Genomic DNA, 21091 nt, shown 5'->3' with positions numbered 1-21091 from the left:
TGGGGGTGATGACTGCGAGCCCCCCATGGGACAACCTGATCATCATCATCATCATCAATCGTATTTATTGAGCGCTTACTGTGTGCGGAGCACTGTACTAAGCACTTGGGAAGTACAAGTTGGCAACATATAGAGACAGTCCCTACCCTGATCACTTTGTAACCTCCCCAGCGCTTAGAACAGTGCTTTGCACATAGTAAGCGCTTAATAAATGCTATCATTATTATTATTATTACTAATCCGCATTTTCCAGATCAGGTTGCCAAGAAGTGGAGTGACTTGCTCAAGATCACACAGCAGAGAAGTGGCAGGGCCGGGATTAGAGCCCGTGACCTTCCAATCCCATTCACTCAATCGTGTTTATTGAGCGCTTACTGTGTGCAGAGCACTGTACTGAGCGCTTGGGAAGTACAAGTTGGCAACGTATAGGGACGGTCCCTACCCAACAGCAGGCTCACAGGCCCACGTCTGTACTCCCAGCCACCACTCCATGCTTAACGTTACTCTTCTCTGGATTTCCCAGAGAAGGGATCCGCTCCCTCTCCATCCTCTCTCCCCGAATCCATCCCCGCCAGCCCCGTCACCTGCAAAAGGAGACCGCGCATGGCCCGGGCCGTGTCATCGGGGAGCTCCGACAGTTCGGTCCTGCTCGCCTCTTGCAGCATGAGGCGGACGTCCTCCCAGGGGACGATGTGGCCGCATGGGAACTTCGCAAACTGAAACCAGAGAAGAGGCCGAGCAGGCCAGGAGGGAGGTTTCACCTGGAGTCAGCCAGCCGGTCGTATTTACTGAGCGCTTACTGCATGCACTGTACTAAGCTCTTGGGAGGGTAGACTGTGAGCCCACTTTTGGGTAGGGACTGTCTCTAGATGTTGCCAACTTGTACTTCCCAAGCGCTTAGTACAGTGCTCTGCACACAGTAAGCGCTCAATAAATACAATTGAGGAGGAGGAGGAGGAGCGGGGACCTTCTAGCCTGTGAGCCCGCTGTTGGGTAGGGACTGTCTCTATATATTGCCGAATTGTAGTTTCCAAGTGCTTAGTACAGTGCTCTGGTGCTCAATAAATACGACTGAATGAGTGAATGAAAGAAGAAATCAGCCACATCAATCAATCAATCAATCAATCGTATTTATTGAGAGCTTACTGTGTGCAGAGCACTGGACTAAGCACTTGGGAAGTACAAGATGGCAACATATAGAGACAGTCCCTACCCAATAGTGGGCTCGCAGTCTAAAAGGGGGAGACAGAGAACAAAACCAAACATACTAACAAAATAAAATAAATAGAATAGATATGTCCAAGTAAAATAAATAAATAAATAGAGTAATAAATATGTACAGACATATATACATATATACAGGTGCTGTGGGGAAGGGAAGGAGGTCAGATGGGGGGATGGAGAGGGGGGCGAGGGAGAGAGGAAGGAAGGGGCTCAGACTGGGAAGGCCTCCTGGAGGAGGTGAGCTCTCAGTAGGGCCTTGGAAATGCCAGCATTATTATTATTATTATTATTGTTATTATTATTATTATTATTATTATTATTATTATATTATTATTATTATTATTCTCTGGGCCTCAGTTCCCTCATCTGTCAAATGGGGATGAAGACTGTGAGCCCCCCGTGGGACAACCTGATGACTTCGTATCTACCCCGGCATTTAGAACAGTGCTTGGCACATAGTAAGCGCTTAACAAATACCATCATCATCATCATTATTATTATATAACAACTTCCCATAGTCCCCAGCCCCCTTGGCCCCATCACCCTTAGACCCCAGCCCTTCCTCCACTCACCACAGTCATGAGCATCAGGATCTCGGAGCTAAGGAAGGAGTTATTTCTGATATCCATGAGTAGGAGGAACAAAAACCGGTTCCAGGGCTGAGAGGCCACGTGGAATGCTGCAAGAGCCAAAGACACCGGCTAAGAAGTGAGGCACTGGGGGATTTAAGATCTGGTCTAAATCTTTTATTCGGGAAGGCGTAACCGCGCGTGGGAATGGGAGGTGAGAACCTTTCATCCTGAAAAGAGGGATTCCATCTGGTCACCCGCTGCAGAATAACTGTTCTCCATCTCCCCTGAGGTCAATATAGGACGTGTCTATCTCTATTTAATGGCTGACTTGCTTTTAAGTACTTGCATCTTTTATTTATTTGACTTGTACACATTTATTCTATTTATTTTATTGCGTTAATAGGTTTTGTTTTGTTCTCTGTCTCCCCCTTCTAGACTGTGAGCCCGCTGTTGGATAGGGACCATCTCTAGATGTTGCCAACTTGGACTTCCCAAGTGCTTAGTACCTATTTTTCTATTTATTTATTTTACTTGTACATATTTATTCTATTTTATTGCGTTAATAGGTTTTGTTTTGTTGTCTGTCTCCCCCTCCTAGACTGTGAGCCCGCTGTTGGGTAGGGATCGCCTCTATATGTTGCCAACTTGGACTTCCCAAGCGCTTAGTCCAGTGCTCTGCACACAGCAAGCGCTCAATAAATACGACTGAATGAATGAATCTTTTATTTATTTTACTTGTACATATTTATTCTATTTATTTTATTGCGTTAATAGGTTTTGTTTTGTTGTCTGTCTCCCCCTTCTAGACTGTGAGCCCGCTGTTGGGTAGGGAACATCTTTATATGTTGCCAAGTTGGACTTCCCAAGCGCTTAGTACCTATTTATTACTCTATTTATTTATTTTACTTGTAAATATTTATTCTATTTTTTTTCTTTCATTAATAGGTTTTGTTTTGTTGTCTGTCTCCCCCTTCTAGACTGTAAGCCCGCTGTTGGGTAGGGACCGTCTCTATAGGTGGCCGATTTGTACTTCCCAAGAGCTTAGTCCAGTGCTCTGCAAACAGTAAGCGCTCAATAAATACGATTGAATGAATGAATCTTTTATTTAATATGTTTATTTAATATGTTTATTTAATATGTTTGGTTTTGTTCTCTGTCTTCCTCTTCTAGACTGTGAGCCCACTGTTGGGTAGGGACTGTCTCTATATGTTGCCAACTTGTACTTCCCAAGCGCTTAGTACAGTGCTCTGCACACAGTAAGTGCTCAATAAATATGATTGATTGATTGATTGATTTTACTTGTACATACTTATTCTATTTATTTTATTTCGTTAATAGGTTTTGTTTTGTTGTCTGTCTCCCCCTTCTAGACTGTGAGTCCGCTGTTGGGTAGGGACCGCCTCTATATGTTGCCAACTCGTACTTCCCAAGCGCTTAGTCCAGTGCTCTGCAAACGGTAAGCGCTCAAGAAATATGATTGAATGAATGAATCTTTTATTTATTTTACTTGTACATACTTATTCTACTTATTTTATTTCGTTAATATGTTTCGTTTTGTTGTCTGTCTCCCCCTTCTAGACTGTGAGCCCACTGTTGGGTAGGGACCATCTCTATATGTTGCCAACTTGGACTTCCCAAGCGCTTAGTACCTATTTATTACTCTATTTAGTTTACTTGTACATATTTATTCTATTTATTTTATTTTGTTAATAGGTTTTGTTTTGTTATCTGTCTTCCCCTTCTAGACTGTGAGCCCGCTGTTGGGTAGGGACCGCCTCTATATGTTGCCAACCTGTACTTCCCAAGCGCTTAGTCCAGTGCTCTGCAAACAGTAAGCGCTCAAGAAATATGAATGAATGAATCTTTTATTTATTTTACTTGTACATACTTATTCTACTTATTTTATTTCGTTAATATGTTTCGTTTTGTTGTCTGTCTCCCCCTTCTAGACTGTGAGCCCACTGTTGGGTAGGGACCATCTCTATATGTTGCCAACTTGGACTTCCCAAGCGCTTAGTACCTATTTATTACTCTATTTAGTTTACTTGTACATATTTATTCTATTTATTTTATTTTGTTAATAGGTTTTGTTTTGTTATCTGTCTTCCCCTTCTAGACTGTGAGCCCGCTGTTGGGTAGGGACCGCCTCTATATGTTGCCAACCTGTACTTCCCAAGCGCTTAGTCCAGTGCTCTGCAAACAGTAAGTGCTCAATAAATATGATTGAATGAATGAATCTTTTATTTATTTTACTTGTACATACTTATTCTATTTATTTTATTTCATTAATATGTTTTGTTTTGTTGTCTGTCTCCCCCTTCTAGACTGTGAGCCTGCTGTTGGGTAGGGACCGGCTCTATATGTCACCAACTTGGACTTCCCAAGCGCTTAGTACCTATTTATTACTCTATTTATTTATTTTACTTGTACATATTTATTCTATTTATTTTATTTTGTTAATGTGTTTTGTTTTGCTGTCTGTCTCCCCCTTGAAGACTGTAAGCCCACTGTTGGGTAGGGACCGCCTCTATATGTTGCCAACTTGGACTTCCCAAGCGCTTAGTCCAGTGCTTTGCACACAGTAAGCGCTCAATAAATACGATTGAATGAATGAATGAATGGGGGGGTGCTCCTCAGGACTCCTGGCCTGGAGGTGGTCCTGACCGAGGGCAGAGGGGGCATGGCCCCTAGGGATTCTAACTTTCCGGCTGCTACCATCATCACAAAACACGTCGTCGTCACCTCAGGGCAGCTAATTTTGCGTGTGAGGAGGGAGTCACACCCAACTCAAGCCTCTAACTGAATCAATCAATCAATCAATCGTATTTATTGAGCGCTTACTGTGTGCAGAGCACTGGACTAAGCGCTTGGGAAGTACAAGTTGGCAGGGCCAGGAGGAACGTCCCAAAGTCTTATTGTAGGACGGTCTTGTTGCAACGGTTTATTTCTAAGCACTTCTGCTTTCTGGTCTAGAAGTAGACCGGAAAGCTCCGCACATAATAATAAATAAGTCAGCGCTTACTACGTGCAAAGCACTGTTCAAATCACTGGGGAGGTTACAAGGTGATAGGTTGTCCCTTGGGGGGCTGACAGTCTTAATCCCCATTTGACAGACGAGGTAACTGAGGCACAGAGAAGTGAAGTGACTTGCCCAAAGTCACCCAGCTGATAGAGAAGCAGTGTGGCTCAGTGGAAACAGCCCGGGCTTTGGAGTCAGAGGTCATGGGTTCAAATCCCGGCTCCGCCACTTGTCAGCTGTGTGACTTTGGGCAAGTCACTTCTCTGGGCCTCAGTTCCCTCATCTGTAAAATGGGGATTAAGATTGTGAGCCCCCCGTGGGACAACATGATCACCCTGTAACCTCCCCAGTGCTTAGAACAGTGCTTTGCACATGGTAAGCGCTTAATAAATGCCATCATTATTATTATTAATTGGCGGAGCCGGGATTTGAACCCCTGACCTCTGACTCCAAAGCCCGGGCTCTTTCCACTAAGGATGGGGGAACTGAGGCACAGAGAAGTGAAGCGACTTGCCTGAGGTCAAACAGCAGACAAGAGTGGCAGACTGGGATTAGAGCCCTCGTCTTTTGATTCCCGGGCCCGGGCTCTGTCCACTAGGCCACACAGCTTCTCTCCCACTCCCACTTGGGAACGAAAGGAATAAGTAACTGAAACAAGAACGACTTTTCCATCCACCCCTGTCTCCCAAGGGATCCAGGCACAGAGTCAAAGGGCTGGAGCGGCTCTTGAGAGGTCATCGGATCAATCCCCCACCCCCAGGTCATTCATTCATTCATTCAATCGTATTTATTGAGTGCTGACTGTGTGCAGAGCACTGGACTAAGCGCTTGGGAAGTACAAGTCGGCAACATCTAGAGACTGTCCCTACCCAACGATGGGCTCACGGTCTAGAAGGGGGAGGCAGACAACAATACTAAACCAGTGGACGGGTGTCAAGACGTCGGAACAAATAGAATTAAAGCTAAATGCACGTCATTAACAAAATAAATAGACTAGTAAATGCGTACAAGTAAAATAAATAGAGTAATAAATCTGTACAAACATATATACAGGTGATGTGGAGAGGGGAAGGAGGTAGGGTGGGGGGGATGGGGAGGAGGAGAGGAAAAAGGGGGCTCAGTCTGACACTCCATCCACCCCGGAAAGACAACCGTCTATGCTGTTGGGTAGGGACTGTCTCTATATGTTGCCAATTTGTACTTCCCAAGCGCTTAGTACAGTGCTCTGCACATAGTAAGCGCTCAATAAATACGATCGATTGATTGATTGATTTAAAATTTCCAGAGATGGAGATGCCGCATCCTCTCCCAGTGGTCTAGTTTTGTGTCTTACAACCCACGGGATCGGGAAACCTAACCTTTTTCCCCCACTATAATTTTCAGCCTGCCTTTCTGGTGGCCTGGGGCACCAAAGGACGTTACAAAATGGGAATTCCCCATACGGAACCCGTCCCTCATTGGAAGGGCGGAGGAAGGAACGGCGCTGGGGAGAATCCGTAGTGGGGCGGTGACGGTGGGTTGCGGGGATCATCATCATCATCAATCAATTTATTGAGCACTTACTGTGTGCAGAGCACTGGACTAAGCGCTTGGGAAGTCCAAATTGGCAACATATAGAGACAGTCCCTACCCAACAGTGGGCTCACAGTCTAAAAGGGGGAGACGGAGAACAAAACCAAACATACTAACAAAATAAAATAAATAGAATAGATATGTACAAGTAAAATAAATAATAGGTCTTTACCGACATCCTGGCTCTTGGTGTGCAGAAAATCCAGCAGGGCTTCCAGGCAGCCGACGACAGCGGCCGTCAGCATCCGGTCCTTCTGCAAAGACAGACAGCAGTCAGCAGCGCGGTTCAGCGGGAAAGAGCCCGGGCTTTGGAGTCAGAGGTCATGGGTTCAAATGCCGGCTCTGCCACTTGTCAGCTTTGTGACTTTGGGCAAGTCACTCAACTTCTCTAGGCCTCCGTTACCTCGTCTGGAAAGTGGAGATGAAGACTGTGAGCCCCCCGTGGGACAACCTGATCACCTTGTAACCTCCCTGGCGCTTAGAACAGTGCTTTGCACAGAGTAAGCGCTTAATAAATGCCATTAAAAAAAAGAGACAGACAACAGCCTAGGCTCATGGCCAGTGATGCCCTGCGTGACCCCGACAGGAGAGCTGAGAGGGCACTCGACTCGGTCCTTCAGGACTTTTAGACTGTGAGCCATCACAGTTCGAGCAGAGTGTTATTTTCCAACTTGTACTTCCCAAGAGCTTAGTACAGTGTTCTGCACACAGTAAGCCCTCAATAAATATGACTGAATGAATGAATGAATGTGGGACAGGGACTGTGTCCAACCTGATTAGCTTGTATCTACCCCAGTGCTTAAAACAGTGCTCGACACATAGTAAGCACTTAAACAAATACCATCATTCATTATTATCATTATTGTGAATAATAACGATAAATAAATAATGAATAACAAAATTAATAAACAATAATGATAATAATAATGATGATGATGATAATGACACTTGTTAAGCTCTTACTATATGCCAAGCACTGTACTAAGTGCTGGAGTAGATACAGAATAAGAGCCCACAGGAGGCTCACGTTATAAGAGAGAGGGAGATCGGGATTGTATCACCATTTTGCAGACGAGGGAACTGAGGCACAAAGAAGCGAAGCGACTTGCCCAAGATCACCCAGCACGCATGTGGCCGAGGCAGGATTAGAACCCGGGGCCTCTGACTCCCAGGCTGGCGCTGCTTAATAAATACCACAATCATTATTACTATTACAAGCCATACAAGGCCCTAACCCACCCAAGTCTCTCCTCCTTCTCATTTCAGCGTGGCTCAGTGGGAAAAGCCCGGGCTTTGGAGTCAGAGGTCCTGGGTTCGAACCCCGGCTCCACCACAAGTCTGCTGTGTGACCTTGGGCAAGTCACTTAACTTCTCTAAGCCTCAGTTACCTCATCTGTAAAAAGGGGGATGAAGACTGTGAGCCCCACGTGGGACAACTTGATCACACTGTATCCCCCCTAGCGCTTAGAACAGTGCTTTGCACATAGTAAGCGCTTAACAAATCACCCTGGGCTTCCAGGCTGTCCATCCCCTGGCCCCCTCCTACCTCACCTCCCTTCTGTCCTTCTCCAGCCCAGCCCGCACCCTCCGCTCCTTCGCCGCTAATCTCCTCCCCGTTAGGCCTCGTTCTCGCCTGCCCCGCCATCGACCCCCGGCCCACGTCATCCCCCGGGCCTGGAATGACCCCAGTCCCTCCGCCCATCCGCCAAGCTAGCTCTCTTCCTCCCTTCAAGGCCCTGCTGAGAGCTCACCTCCTCCAGGAGGCCTTCCCACACTCAGCCCCTTCCTTCCTCTCCCCCTTGTCCCCCTCTCCATCCCCCCATCTTACCTCCTTGCCTTCCCCACAGCACCTGTATATATGGATATATGTTTGTACATATTTATTACTCTATTTATTGATTTATTTTACTTGTACAAATCTATTCTATTTATTTTATTTTGTTAGTATGTTTGGTTTTGTTCTCTGTCTCCCCCTTTTAGACTGTGAGCCCACTGTTGGGTAGGGACTGTCTCTATATGTTGCCAATTTGTACCTCCCAAGCGCTTAGTACAATGCTCTGCACATAGTAAGCGCTCAATAAATACGATTGATTGATGGATTGATTGATCGTCATTTCTGCCCTCCTGAAACGGGGGGCCAGGAGAGACAATGCCTCACTCTCCACCATTTCAGCTGCCTTCATTTCCGAAATGCATTGACCGGTGGGCTCATTCCTTCCCTCCCTCCTTCCTCCCCGGCTTTCTCCCTCCCTCCTCCGTCTCTCCCGTCCTCCCTCCCTCCTTCCTTTCCATCCCTCCCTTCCTCCCCGCTTCCCTCCCATCAGAGGGTTACCTGGAGTAAGAGATTCTGAAGGCCTATGACGAGGGAGAAGACCTGACGCGTTGAGAGCGGGGCGAGGCAGGCGTCTTCAGGATGGGGCAGCGGGTCTGGCTTGGAACCGGTGACCAGCACGGAGGTGGATGAGAAGTCCTGCCGGAGGGCCGTCCGCAGGAACCTCAGGATGCTGGCTGGATGGAGAAGGGCTCCTTAATTCGGCCTCCCCTAGCCAGCCACCTTCCCCTCCTCCTCCTCCTCCTCTTATAAGAAGCAACGAGGGGAACAGGCGCTCGGACGCCAACTAGTCTGGGCAAATAGGGCTGTGAGAAGGGCCTCTTTTGGGGAATCCAGAAAGAAGCCCCCTCTCCCCTTCCCCCCACCCCCTCAACTTTGGCAGCAGGTACCTAAGAACAGTCCGTCCTTCTTCTCCCAAAAGATGAGGATTTTCAAGATTTTATCCAAAGCCACCGAGAGCGTCTGATGCACCTGTCCGGAAGAGAGCCACGAAGAGACTAAAGAAGAATCCGTATCTCCGCCCTGGCAGCTCACTGTCTCTCACGCCTTCGCTTTTCTCTCTTCCCCGCTGAAGTTCGTAAAAGAGAAGAACACTGAGATGCGAAGGCCAGGCAATGTGCCATGATTCATCATCATCATCATCAATCGTATTTATTGAGCGCTTACTATGTGCAGAGCACTGTACTAAGCGCTTGGGAAGTACAAATTGGCAACATATAGAGACAGTCCCTACCCAACAGTGGGCTCACAGTCTAAAAGGGGGAGACAGAGAACTGAACCAAACATACTAACAAAATAAAATAAATAGAATAGGTATGTACAAGTAAAATAAATAAATAAATAAATAGAGTAATAAATATGTACAAACATATATACATATATACAGGTGCTGTGGGGAAGGGAAGGAGGTAAGATGGGGGGACGGAGAGGGGGACGAGGGGGAGAGGAAGGAAGGGGCTCAGTCTGGGAAGGCCTCCTGGGGGAGGTGAGCTCTCAGTAGGGCCTCGAAGGGAGGAAGAGAGCTAGCTTGGCGGATGGGCAGAGATTCCCTCTCCCCCAGCAGTCCAGCTCCGAGATCGAGAAGCAGTGTGGCCTAGTGGAAAGAGTTTGGGTCTAGGAGGATCTGGGGTCCAATCCCAGCTCCCCTGGGCAAGTCACTTAACTTCTCTGAACCTCCGGTACCCCATTTTTAAAACGAGGAATAAGGCTGTGAGACGTAGATTGTGTCCCCAACCTGATTATCTTGTATCCCATTGCTTAGTACAGCGACGGCTACATAGTAAGCACTCAACACCTTTAAAATAAAAAAGAAGAGAGAGAAAACTGGCCCCCATGCTACCATTCCCATTCCTCTACTATCATGCCCATTTCTCTGCTTCAGTTCTGGTTTCTGGCTGCTTTCTATGATGCAGAGAAATCAACACCTGTCGGTAAGTTTGATGGAAAACGCTAGGGAAAGCCGAAATGCTTAGTACAGTGCTCTGCATAAGGTAATAACTGTAGTATTTATAATAATAATAATGATAGCACTAATTAAGCGCTTACTATGTGCAAAGCAAGCATTTACTATGTGTCAACCAGCCTACTAAGCACTGGGCTAGCTATGAGATCATCAGGTCCCACAGGAGGCTCACAGTTTAAGTAGGAGGGAGAACAGGTATTGAATCCCCATTCTGCAGATGAGGGAACTGAGGCACAGAGAAGTTACATGACTTGCCCAAGGTCACACGGCAGATAAGTGGAGGAGCCAGGAGCAGAACCAAGGTCCTGTGCTCTTTCCTCAAGGCCATGCTACTTTTCTATGGACAGCAAGCACTCAGTAAAGCTCACTGTGGGCAGGGATTGTGTCTGTTTGTTGTTATATTGTACTCTCCCAAATGCTTAGTACATTCATTCATTCAATCGTATTTATTGAGCGCTTACTGTGTGCAGAGCACTGGACTAAGCGCTTGGGAAGTCCAAGTGGGCAACATCTAGAGACGGTCCCTACCCAACAGCAGGCTCACAGTCTAGAAGGAGGAGGCAGACAACAGAACAAAACATATTAACGACATAAAATAAATAGAATAAAATAGTACAGTGCTTTGCACATAGTGAGTGCTTGATAAATACAACCGAATGAATGAATGATGAATTGATAGGCGCCCCTCAGCCTCGCTCTAAAGCCTGGGATACTGACTAAGGTTCAGTGTCTGTCCATCCAGAATAATGTTAGATTTTTAGACTGCGAGCCCACAGTTGGGTAGGGACTGTCTCTATATGTTGCCAACTTGTACTTCCCAAGCGCTTAGTCCAGTGCTCTGCACACAGTAAGTGCTCAATAAATACGATTGATTGATTGATTGATACTGTTAAAGGAAGCCCTCTCATGGAGACCTCAAACCTAGCGTAAAAATAATGATAATAATAAAGGTATTTGTTAAGCATTTTTCTGTGCCAAGCACTGTTCAGCGCTTATTTGCACATAGTAAGCACTTAATAAATGCCATTATTATTATTATTATTATTCTAGGCGCTGAGGTAGATGCAAACTAAACAGGTTGGACACAAGGGGTTCCCAGTCTTAATCCGCATTTTCCAGATGAGGTCACTGAGGCCCAGGGAAGTGAAGTGACTTGTCCAAGGTGACACAGAGCAGACAAAGTGGCAGAGCCGGGATCAGAACTCAGGTCCTTCTGACCTCCAAGCCTGGGCTCTAGCCACTAGGCCACACTGCTTCTCTGGAGAACTCCGTTTTCGGGAGAGAGCGAGCCAAAGCCGCCCGGCCCTCGGCGGATCCTCAGGAAAACTCCAAGGGCCGCTCCGGCACCCAGAACCGGTCCCTGGGCTGACTCCCCCCAGCAAGAATCTGACCTCCAAGCCGCCGATGAGCCGTTGGTCAGAGAGGGAAGCGGCCAGCAGCCAGGCCGAGCAGAGGAGCCCCGACTCGGGGGGTCGGGGGCGCCTAATTGGGACCGCAGACTGGCCCGCCCAAGTGAGTTCCAAAACCTTCTGCAGCAGCTTCAGCATAGACACCCCGGACAGCAGCACAGCCATTGCTGGGGGGAGGAGGGACACAATAATAATAATAATAAGAAGAATAAGAATAACAATAACAATAACAATAACAATAACAATAACAATAACAATAATAATAACAATAATGTTAATAATAGTGATAATAATGATAATAATGATAATAATGTTGGCATTTGTTAAGCGCTTACTATGTGTAAAGCACTGTTCTAAGCGCTGGGGGGAATACAAGGTGAGCAGGTTGTCCCATGGGGGGGGCTCACAGTCTTCATCCCCATTTTACAGGTGAGGGAACTGAGGCTCAGAGAAGTGAAGTGACTTGCCCAAGGTCACGCAGCAGACATGTGCTGCTCTGCTCTGCTTCCTCCCTTCAAAGCCCTACTGAGAGCTCACCTCCTCCAGGAGGCCTCTCCCCTTCCTCCCCCTCCCCCCCCCGCCCCCCCCCCCCCCGCATTACCTCCTTCCCTTCCCCACACCACCTGTATATATGTTTGTACATATTTATTACTCCATTTATTTTATTTGTACATATTTATTCTATTTATTTTATTTTGTTAATAGGTTTTGTTTTGTTGTCTGTCTCCCCCTTCTAGACTGTGAGCCCGCTGGTGGGCTCTAGATGTTGCCAACTTGTACTTCCCAAGAGCTTAGTCCAGTGCTCTGCACACAGGAAGCGCTCAATAAATACGACTGAATGAATGAATGTGGTGGAGCCGGGATTCGAACCCATGACCTCTGACTCCAAAGCCCAGGCTCTTTCCACTGAGCCACGCTGCTTCTAGGAGCGAAGGAAGGAAGGAGAGGAAGGAGAGGAGCGGGGAGAGGAGGTAAGCTCCTTAGGAGCCAGAGAGGAACAAAGAAATTGGGGGCGGGGGTCAGTCCCAAAAACACAATCACGGCAATCAGCAGTCAGAATGCTGACTGCGATCAGCAGTATGTATTTATTACTCTATTTATTTATTTGTACATATTTATTCTATTTATTTTATCTTGTTAATACGTTTTGTTTTGTTCTCTGTCTCCCCCTTCTAGACTGTGAGCCCGCTGTTGGGTAGGGGCCGCCTCTAGATGTTGCCAACTTGGACTTCCCAAGCGCTCAGTCCAGTGCTCTGCACACAGTAAGCGCTCAATAAATAGGATTGAATGAATCAGCCCTTCAGTGTGGCTCAGTGGAAAGAGCCCGGGCTTGGGAATCAGAGGTCGTGGGTTCTAATCCCGGCTCCACCGCTTGTCAGCTGTGAGACTTTGGGCAAGTCACTAATCTCTATGCCTCAGTTGTCTCATCTGTAAAATGGGGATTAAGACTGTGAGCCCCACGTGGGACAACCTGATGACCTTGTATCTCCCCCCATGCGTTGAACAGAGCTTGGCACATAGTAAGCGCCTTATAAATACCATCATTCATTCATTCATTCAATCGTATTTATTGAGCGCTTACTGTGTGCAGAGCACTGTACTAAGCGCTTGGGAAGTCCAAGTTGGCCATATATAGAGACGGTCCCTACCCAACATTCATTCATTCATTCAATCATATTTATTAAGCGCTTACTGTGTGCAGAGCACTTTACTAAGCGCTTGGGAAGTACAAGTTGGCAACATACAGAGACGGTCCCTACCCAACATTCATTCATTCCTTATTATTATATATATATATATATGTACATACATATACAAATATATATGCAAATACATAGATTATGGTATTTAAGCACTTACTATCAGCGCTTAGTCCAGTGCACACAGTAAGCACTCAATAAATACAATTGAATGAATGAATGAAAAGGCCTCTGCCTGACTGCCCCTCCAGTAGTCGAGGCGGTAGAGGACTGGAAAAGACTGTGAGCCCACCGTTGGGTAGGGACCGTCTCTATATGTTGCCAACTTGGACTTCCCAAGCGCTTAGTACAGTGCTCTGCACACAGTAAGCACTCAATAAATACGATTGATTGATTGGAAACTCTCCAGGTGCGACCCTGAGAGGTGCTGCACATAGTAGGTGCCCCCCAAAATACCACTGGTGGGCTGACTCATTCATTTATTCATTCAATCATATTTATTGAGCGCTTACTGTGTGCATAGTACTGTACAAATATATCTGTAAATAGATAGATATGGTATTTAAGCACTTACTATCAGCGCTTAGTCCAGTGCACACAGTAAGCACTCAATAAATACGATTGAATGAATGAATGAAAAGGCCTCTGCCTGACTGCCCCTCCAGTAGTCAAGACGGTAGAGGACTGGAAAAGACTGTGAGCCCACGGTTGGGTAGGGACCGTCTCTATATATTGCCAACTTGGACTTCCCAAGCGCTTAGTACAGTATTCTGCACACAGTAAGCACTCAATAAATACGATTGATTGATTGATTGATTGATTGGAAACTCTCCAGGTGTGACCCTGAGAGGCGCTGCACATAGTAGGTGCCCCCCAAAATACCACTGGTGGGCTGACTCATTCATTCATTCATTCAATCATATTTATTGAGCGCTTACTGTGTGCAGAGCACTGTACAAATATATCTGAAAATAGATAGATATGGTATTTAAGCACTTACTATCAGCGCTTAGTCCAGAGCACACAGTAAGCACTCAATAAATACGATTGAATGAATGAATGAAAAGGCCTCTGCTTGACTCCCCCTCCAGTAGTCGAGGCGGTAGAGGACTGGAAAAGACTGTGAACCCACAGTTGGGTACGGACCATCTCTATATGTTGCCAACTTGGACTTCCCAAGCGCTTAGTCCAGTGCTCTCCACACAGGAAGCACTCAATAAATACGATTGATTGATTGGAAACTCTCCAGGTGCAACCCTGAGAGGTGCTGCACATAGTAGGTGCCCCCCAAAATACCACTGGTGGGCTGACTCATTCATTCATTCATTCAATCATATTTATTGAGCGCTTACTGTGTGTAGAGCACTGTACTAATACATCTGAAAATAGATAGATATGGTATTTAAGCACTTACTATCAGCGCTTAGTCCAGAGCACACAGTAAGCACTCAAAAAATACGATTGAATGAATGAATGAAAAAGCCTCTGCCTGACTCCCCCTCCAGTAGTCGAGATGGTAGAGGACTGGAAACTCTCCAGGTGCGACCCTGAGAGGCGCGGCACATAGTAGGTGCCCCCCAAAATACCACTGGTGGGCCGACTCATTCATTCATTAATTCATTCAATCATATTTATTGAGCGCTTACTGTGTGCAGAGCACTGGACTAAGCGCTTGGGAAGTACAAGTTGGCAACATCTAGAGATGGCCGCTACCCAACAACGGGCTCACAGTCTAGAAGGGGGAGACAGACGACAAAACAAAACGTGGGCAGGTGTCAAGTCGTCAGAATAAACAGAGGTAAAGCTAGATGCACAGCCTTGACAAAATAAATAGAATAGTAAATATGTACAAGTAAAATAAAGAGAGTAATAAATCTGTACAAACATATATACAAGCATAAGAGAAGCAGCGTGGCTCAGTGGAAAGAGCACGGGCTTTGGAGTCAGAGGTCATGGGTTCAAATCCCGGCTCCGCCAATTGTCAGCTGTGTGACTTTGGGCAAGTCACTTCACTTCTCTGGGCCTCAGTGACCTCATCTGTAAAATGGGGATTAAGCCTGTGAACCCATGTGGGACAACCTGATCACCTTGTATCCCCCCAGCGCTTAGAACAGTGCTTTGCACATAGTAAGCACTTAACAAATGCCATCATTATTATTATTATTATTCAATTCTCTGGGCCTCAGTGATCTCATCTGTAAAATGGGGATTAAGATTGTGAGCCCCATGTGGGACAACCTGATCACCTTGTATCTCCCCAGCGCTTAGAACATACAATTGAATGAATGAATGAATGAACAGTGCTTTGCACATAGTAAGCACTTAACAAATGCCATCATTGTTATTATTGCATACAGGTGCTGTGGGGAGGGGAAAGAGGTAGGGCGGGGGGGATGGGGAGGAGGAGAGGAAAAAGGGGGTTTATTCATTCATTCAATTGTATTTATTGAGCGCTTACTGTGTGCAGAGCACTGCACTAAGCGCTTGGGAAGTCCAAGTTGGCAACATATCATCATCATCATCAATCGTATTTATTGAGCGCTTACTGTGTGCAGAGCACTGTACTAAGCGCTTGGGAAGTACAAATTGGCAACATATAGAGACAGTCCCTACCCAACAGTGGGCTCACAGTCTAAAAGGGGGAGACAGAGAACAAAACCAAACATACTAACAAAATAAAATAAATAGAATAGATATGTACAAGTAAAATAAATAAATAAATAGAGTAATAAATCTGTACAAACATATATCCATATATACAGGTGCTGTGGGGAAGGGAAGGAGGTAAGATGGGGGGGATGGAGAGGGGGACGAGGGGGAGAGGAAGGAAGGGGCTCAGTCTGGGAAGGCCTCCTGGAGGAGGTGAGCTCTCAGTAGGGCCTTGAAGGGAGGTCCCTACCCAACAGTGGGCTCACAGTCTAAAAGGGGGAGACAGAGAACAAAACCAAACATACTAACAAAATAAAATAAATAGAATAGATATGTACAAGTAAAATAAATAAATAGAGTAATAAATCTGTACAAACATATATACATATATACAGGTGATGTGGGGAAGGGAAGGAGGTAAGATGGGGGGGATGGAGAGGGGGTCGAGGGGGAGAGGAAGGAAGGGGCTCAGTGTGGGAAGGCCTCCTGGAGGAGGTGAGCTCTCAGTAGGGCCTTGAAGGGAGGTCCCTACCCAACAGCGGGCTCACGGTGAACTTCCCACAGTTCACTCCGGGAAGGCCTCCTGGAGGAGGTGAGCTCTCAGTAGGGTTTTGGAGGGAGGAAGAGAGCTAGCTATTCCTGCCTCCCGCTCCTCCTGGGGACTTCCCAAGCGCTTAGTCCAGTGCTCTGCACACAGTAAGCGCTCAATAAATCCGATTGATTGATTGACTCTGCTAGAGAAGCCTCGATTCCCTTGGTACGAGCTGGGAGGCCGACACGGGAACAGCCCAGCGGCCCGCGGCGGGTGGACTCACCTCGCTTGCGGCTTTCGGGAGTGGTTCGGTGCAGGCTCCAGTAGAGGATGTTGAAGGCCGCCTGCAGGATCTCCACGTCCCCCGGCTGGCACTTCCCACACAGGTTGCTCACTGTGAGACAGACACAACCCAATCAATCAATCCATCCATCGTATTTATTGGGCGCTCACTGTGTGCAGAGCGCTGGACTGAGCGCTTGGGAAGTCCAAGTGCAACCCAACCGCCACCCACGGTCCCAAAGGAAAGCTAAGAACAGGGCAGGGACCGTCTCTAGATGTTGCCAGCTTGTACTTCCCAAGCGCTTAGTACAGTGCTCTGCACACAGTAAGCGCTCAATAAATATGATTGAATGAATGAACTCCAGGCAGCTATCAAAACACGCTCACTGCATCTGGCTCCAGGCTTTCAAAGGCAGAGGCGGCAACCAAGCAGCATTACTCAGTGGAAAGAGCACGGGCTTTGGAGTCAGAGGTCATGAATTCGAATCCCGGCTCCGCCCACTGTCAGCTGTGTGACTTTGGGCAAGTCACTTCACTTGTCTGGGCCTCAGTTACCTCATCTGGAAAATGGGGATTAAGACTGTGAGCCCCCCGTGGGGCGACCTGATCACTTTGTAACCTCCCCAGCGCTTAGAACAGTGCTTTGCACGTAGTAAGCGCTTAATAAATGCCATTATTATTATTATTATTCTCTGGGCCTCAGTGACCTCATCTGGAAAGTGGGAATTAAGATTGTGAGTCCTCCGTGAGGCGACCTGATCTCTTTGTAACCTCCCCAGCACTTAGAACAGTGCTTTGCACGTAGTAAGTGCTTAATAAATGCCATTATTGTTATTATTATTATTCTCTGGGCCTCAGTGACCTCATCTGGAAAGTGGGAATTAAGACTGTGAGCCCCCCGTGGGGCAACCTGATCATCTTGTAACCTTCCCAGTGCTTAGAACAGTGCTTTGCACATAGTAAGTGCTTAATAAATGCCATCATTATTATTACTATTACTATTATTATTATTATTCATAGTAATAATACTTAATAATTATGGTGTTAATTTGCTTACTATGTGCCAGGCACGGTACTAAGCACTGGAGGGGGGAATACAAGCAAATTGGGTTGGACACAGTCCCTATTCCATGTCATTCATTCATTCATTAATTCAATCGTATATATTGAGCGCTTACTGTGTGCAGAGCACTGGACTAAGCGCTTCAGAAGTCCAAGTTGGCAACATATAGAAACGGTCCCTACCCAACAGCGGGCTCACAGTCTAGAAGGGGGAGGATGTAGGATGTCATGATGGTGATGATGATGGAATTTGTTAAGCACCTACTAGGTGCCAGGCACTGTACTAAGCACTGGGGTGGATACGAGCAAATCGAGTTGGAGACAGTCCCTGTCCCACGTGGGGCTCACACTCTTCATTCCCATTTTCCAGATGAGGGAACTGAGGCCCAGAGAAGTGAAGCGACTTGCCCCAGGTCACACAGCAGATGTGTGGCGGAGCCAGGATTAGAACCCAGGTCCTTCTGACTTCCAGTCCCATGCCCTATCCATTAAGTCACGCTGTTTGGCCGCTCAGGAGCCGACGAACCTGACCGCCCCCACTCTCAGGCCCCCAGCTCTCTTTAGCATTCATTCATTCAATCATATTTATTGAGCGCTTACTGTGTGCAGAGCACTGTACTAAGCGCTTGGGAAGTCCAAGTTGGCAACATCTAGAGATGGTCCCTACCCAACAGTGGGCTCACAGTCTAGAAGGGGGAGACAGAGAACAAAACAAAAAATATTAAAATAAAATAATTAGAATAAACATGTACAAATAAAATAGAGTAATAATAGTATGTTTTAAGCGCTTACTATAGTCCAGGCACAGCACAACCATGGATGCCCAGGGCTTAGTACAGGGCCTGGCACATAGTAAGTGCTAAACAAATAACATTAAAAAAACAAAACAAAGCACTGGGGTAGATAAAGACAGTTAGATTAGACACAGTCCATGCTCACAGTCTAGAAGGGGGAGACAGAGAACAAAACATATTAACAAAATAAAATAATTAGAATAAACATGTACAAATAAAATAAATAGCGTAATAATAGTATGTTTTAAGCGCTTACTATAGGCCAGGCACAGCACAACCATGGATGCCCAGGGCTTAGTACAGGGCCTGGCACATAGTAAGTGCTAAACAAATAACATTAAAAAAACAAAACAAAGCACTGGGGTAGATAAAGACAGTTAGATTAGACACAGTTCATGCTCACAGTCTAGAAGGGGGAGACAGAGAACAAAACATATTAACAAAATAAAATAATTAGAATAAACATGTACAAATAAAATAAATAGCGTAATAATAGTATGTTTTAAGCGCTTACTATAGGCCAGGCACAGCACAACCATGGATGCCCAGGGCTTAGTACAGGGCCTGGCACATAGTAAGTGCTAAACAAATAACATTAAAAAAACAAAACAAAGCACTGGGGTAGATAAAGACAGTTAGATTAGACACAGTCCATGCTCACAGTCTAGAAGGGGGAGACAGAGAAGAAAACATATTAACAAAATAAAATAATTAGAATAAACATGTACAAATAAAATAAATAGCGTAATAATAGTATGTTTTAAGCGCTTACTATAGGCCAGGCACAGCACAACCATGGATGCCCAGGGCTTAGTACAGGGCCTGGCACATAGTAAGTGCTAAACAAACAACATTAAAAAAAAAACCAAAGCACTGGGGTAGATAAAGACAGTTAGATTAGACACAGTCCATGCTCAGTCTAGAAGGGGGAGACAGAGAACAAAACAAAACATATTAACAAAATAAAATAATTAGAATAAACATGGACAAAGAAAATAGAGTAATAATAGTATGTTTTAAGTGCTTACTATAGGCCAGGTACAGCACAACCATGGATGCCCAGGGCTTAGTACAGGGCCTGGCACATAGTAAGTGCTAAACAAATAACATTTAAAAAAAACACCAAGCACTGGGGTAGATAAAGACAGTTAGATTAGATACAGTCCATGCTCACAGTCTGGAAGGGGGAGACAGAGAACAAAACAAAACATAGTAACAAAATAAAATAATTAGAATAAACATGGACAAAGAATATAGAGTAATAATAGTATGTTTTAAGTACTTACTATAGGCCAGGTACAGCACAACCATGGATGCCCAGGGCTTAGTAAAGGGCCTGGCGCATAGTAAGTGCTAAACAAATAACATTAAAAAAAAAACACAAAGCACTGGGGTAGATAAAGACAGTTAGATTAGACACAGTCCATGCTCACAGTCTAGAAGGGGGAGACAGAGAACAAAACGTATTAACAAAATAAAATAATTAGAATAAACATGTACAAATAGAGTAATAATAGTATGTTTTAAGTGCTTACTATAGGCCAGGCACAGCACAACCATGGATGCCCAGGGCTTAGTACAGGGCCTGGCACATAGTAAGTGCTAAACAAATAACATTAAAAAAAAAACAACAAAGCACTGGGGTAGATAAAGACAGTTAGATTAGACACAGTCTATGCTCACAGTCTAGAAGGGGGAGACAGAGAACAAAACAAAACACAGTAACAAAATAAAATAATTAGACTAAACATGTACAAATAAAATAAATAGCGTAATAATAGTATGTTTTAAGCGCTTACTATAGGCCAGGCACAGCACAACCATGGATGCCCAGGGCTTAGTACAGGGCCTGGCACATAGTAAGTGCTAAACAAATATCATTTTTAAAAAAAGCAAAGCACTGGGGCAGATAAAGACAGTTAGATTAGACACAGTCCATGTCTCAGGTGGGGCTCACAGTCTTTATGTCCATTTTATTGAAGCGGTAACTGAGGCCTAGAGAAGCAAAGTGACCTGCCCAAGGTCACTTGGTCACTTGGAGCAGTAGAATAGCCTAGTGGATAGAGCCCAGTCTGGGAGTCAGAAGGACCTGGGTTCCAATCCCATCTCCACCACTTAATAATAATAATAATGACAATTATTAAGCGCTTACTATGTGCCAAGCACTGTTCTAAGCGCTGGGGAGGTTACAAGGTGATCAGGTTGTCCCACGGGGGGCTCACAGTCTCCATCCGCATTTGACAGATGAGGGAACTGAGGCACAGAGAAATGAAGTAACTTGCCCTAAGTCACACAACTGACTATTGGCAGAGCCGGGATACGAACCCATGACCTCAGACTCCAAAGCCTGGGCTCTTTCCATTGAGCCACACTTGTCTGCTGTGTGACCTTGGGCATGTCGCTTAACTTCTCCGGGCCTCAGTTCCCTCCTCTATAAAAATGGGGATGAAGAACGTGGGACAGGGACCGTGTCCAACCCGAT

The 21091-nt window shown here is 45.8% G+C and overlaps 1 protein-coding gene across 2 annotated transcripts in view; it reads right to left on the bottom strand.

Annotated features, from left to right (window-relative positions):
- Positions 1-21091, bottom strand: part of MEI1 (meiotic double-stranded break formation protein 1) — a 95285-nt gene that overhangs the window by 5199 nt on the left and 68995 nt on the right. For both annotated transcript variants that reach the window (XM_038756406.1, XM_038756407.1), the window contains exons 23-29: positions 16755-16865; positions 11573-11757; positions 9109-9190; positions 8720-8895; positions 6560-6641; positions 1797-1903; positions 585-716 (exon numbers count right to left, since the gene is read on the bottom strand). In XM_038756406.1, the coding sequence (XP_038612334.1) occupies positions 585-716; positions 1797-1903; positions 6560-6641; positions 8720-8895; positions 9109-9190; positions 11573-11757; positions 16755-16865 (875 nt within the window). The remainder of the gene's footprint in view (positions 1-584; positions 717-1796; positions 1904-6559; positions 6642-8719; positions 8896-9108; positions 9191-11572; positions 11758-16754; positions 16866-21091) is intronic.

The sequence above is a fragment of the Tachyglossus aculeatus genome, chromosome 14, assembly GCF_015852505.1.
Source record: "Tachyglossus aculeatus isolate mTacAcu1 chromosome 14, mTacAcu1.pri, whole genome shotgun sequence".
Taxonomy (NCBI): Eukaryota; Metazoa; Chordata; class Mammalia; order Monotremata; family Tachyglossidae; genus Tachyglossus; species Tachyglossus aculeatus.
This window is presented reverse-complemented; position numbering and strand designations above follow the sequence as displayed.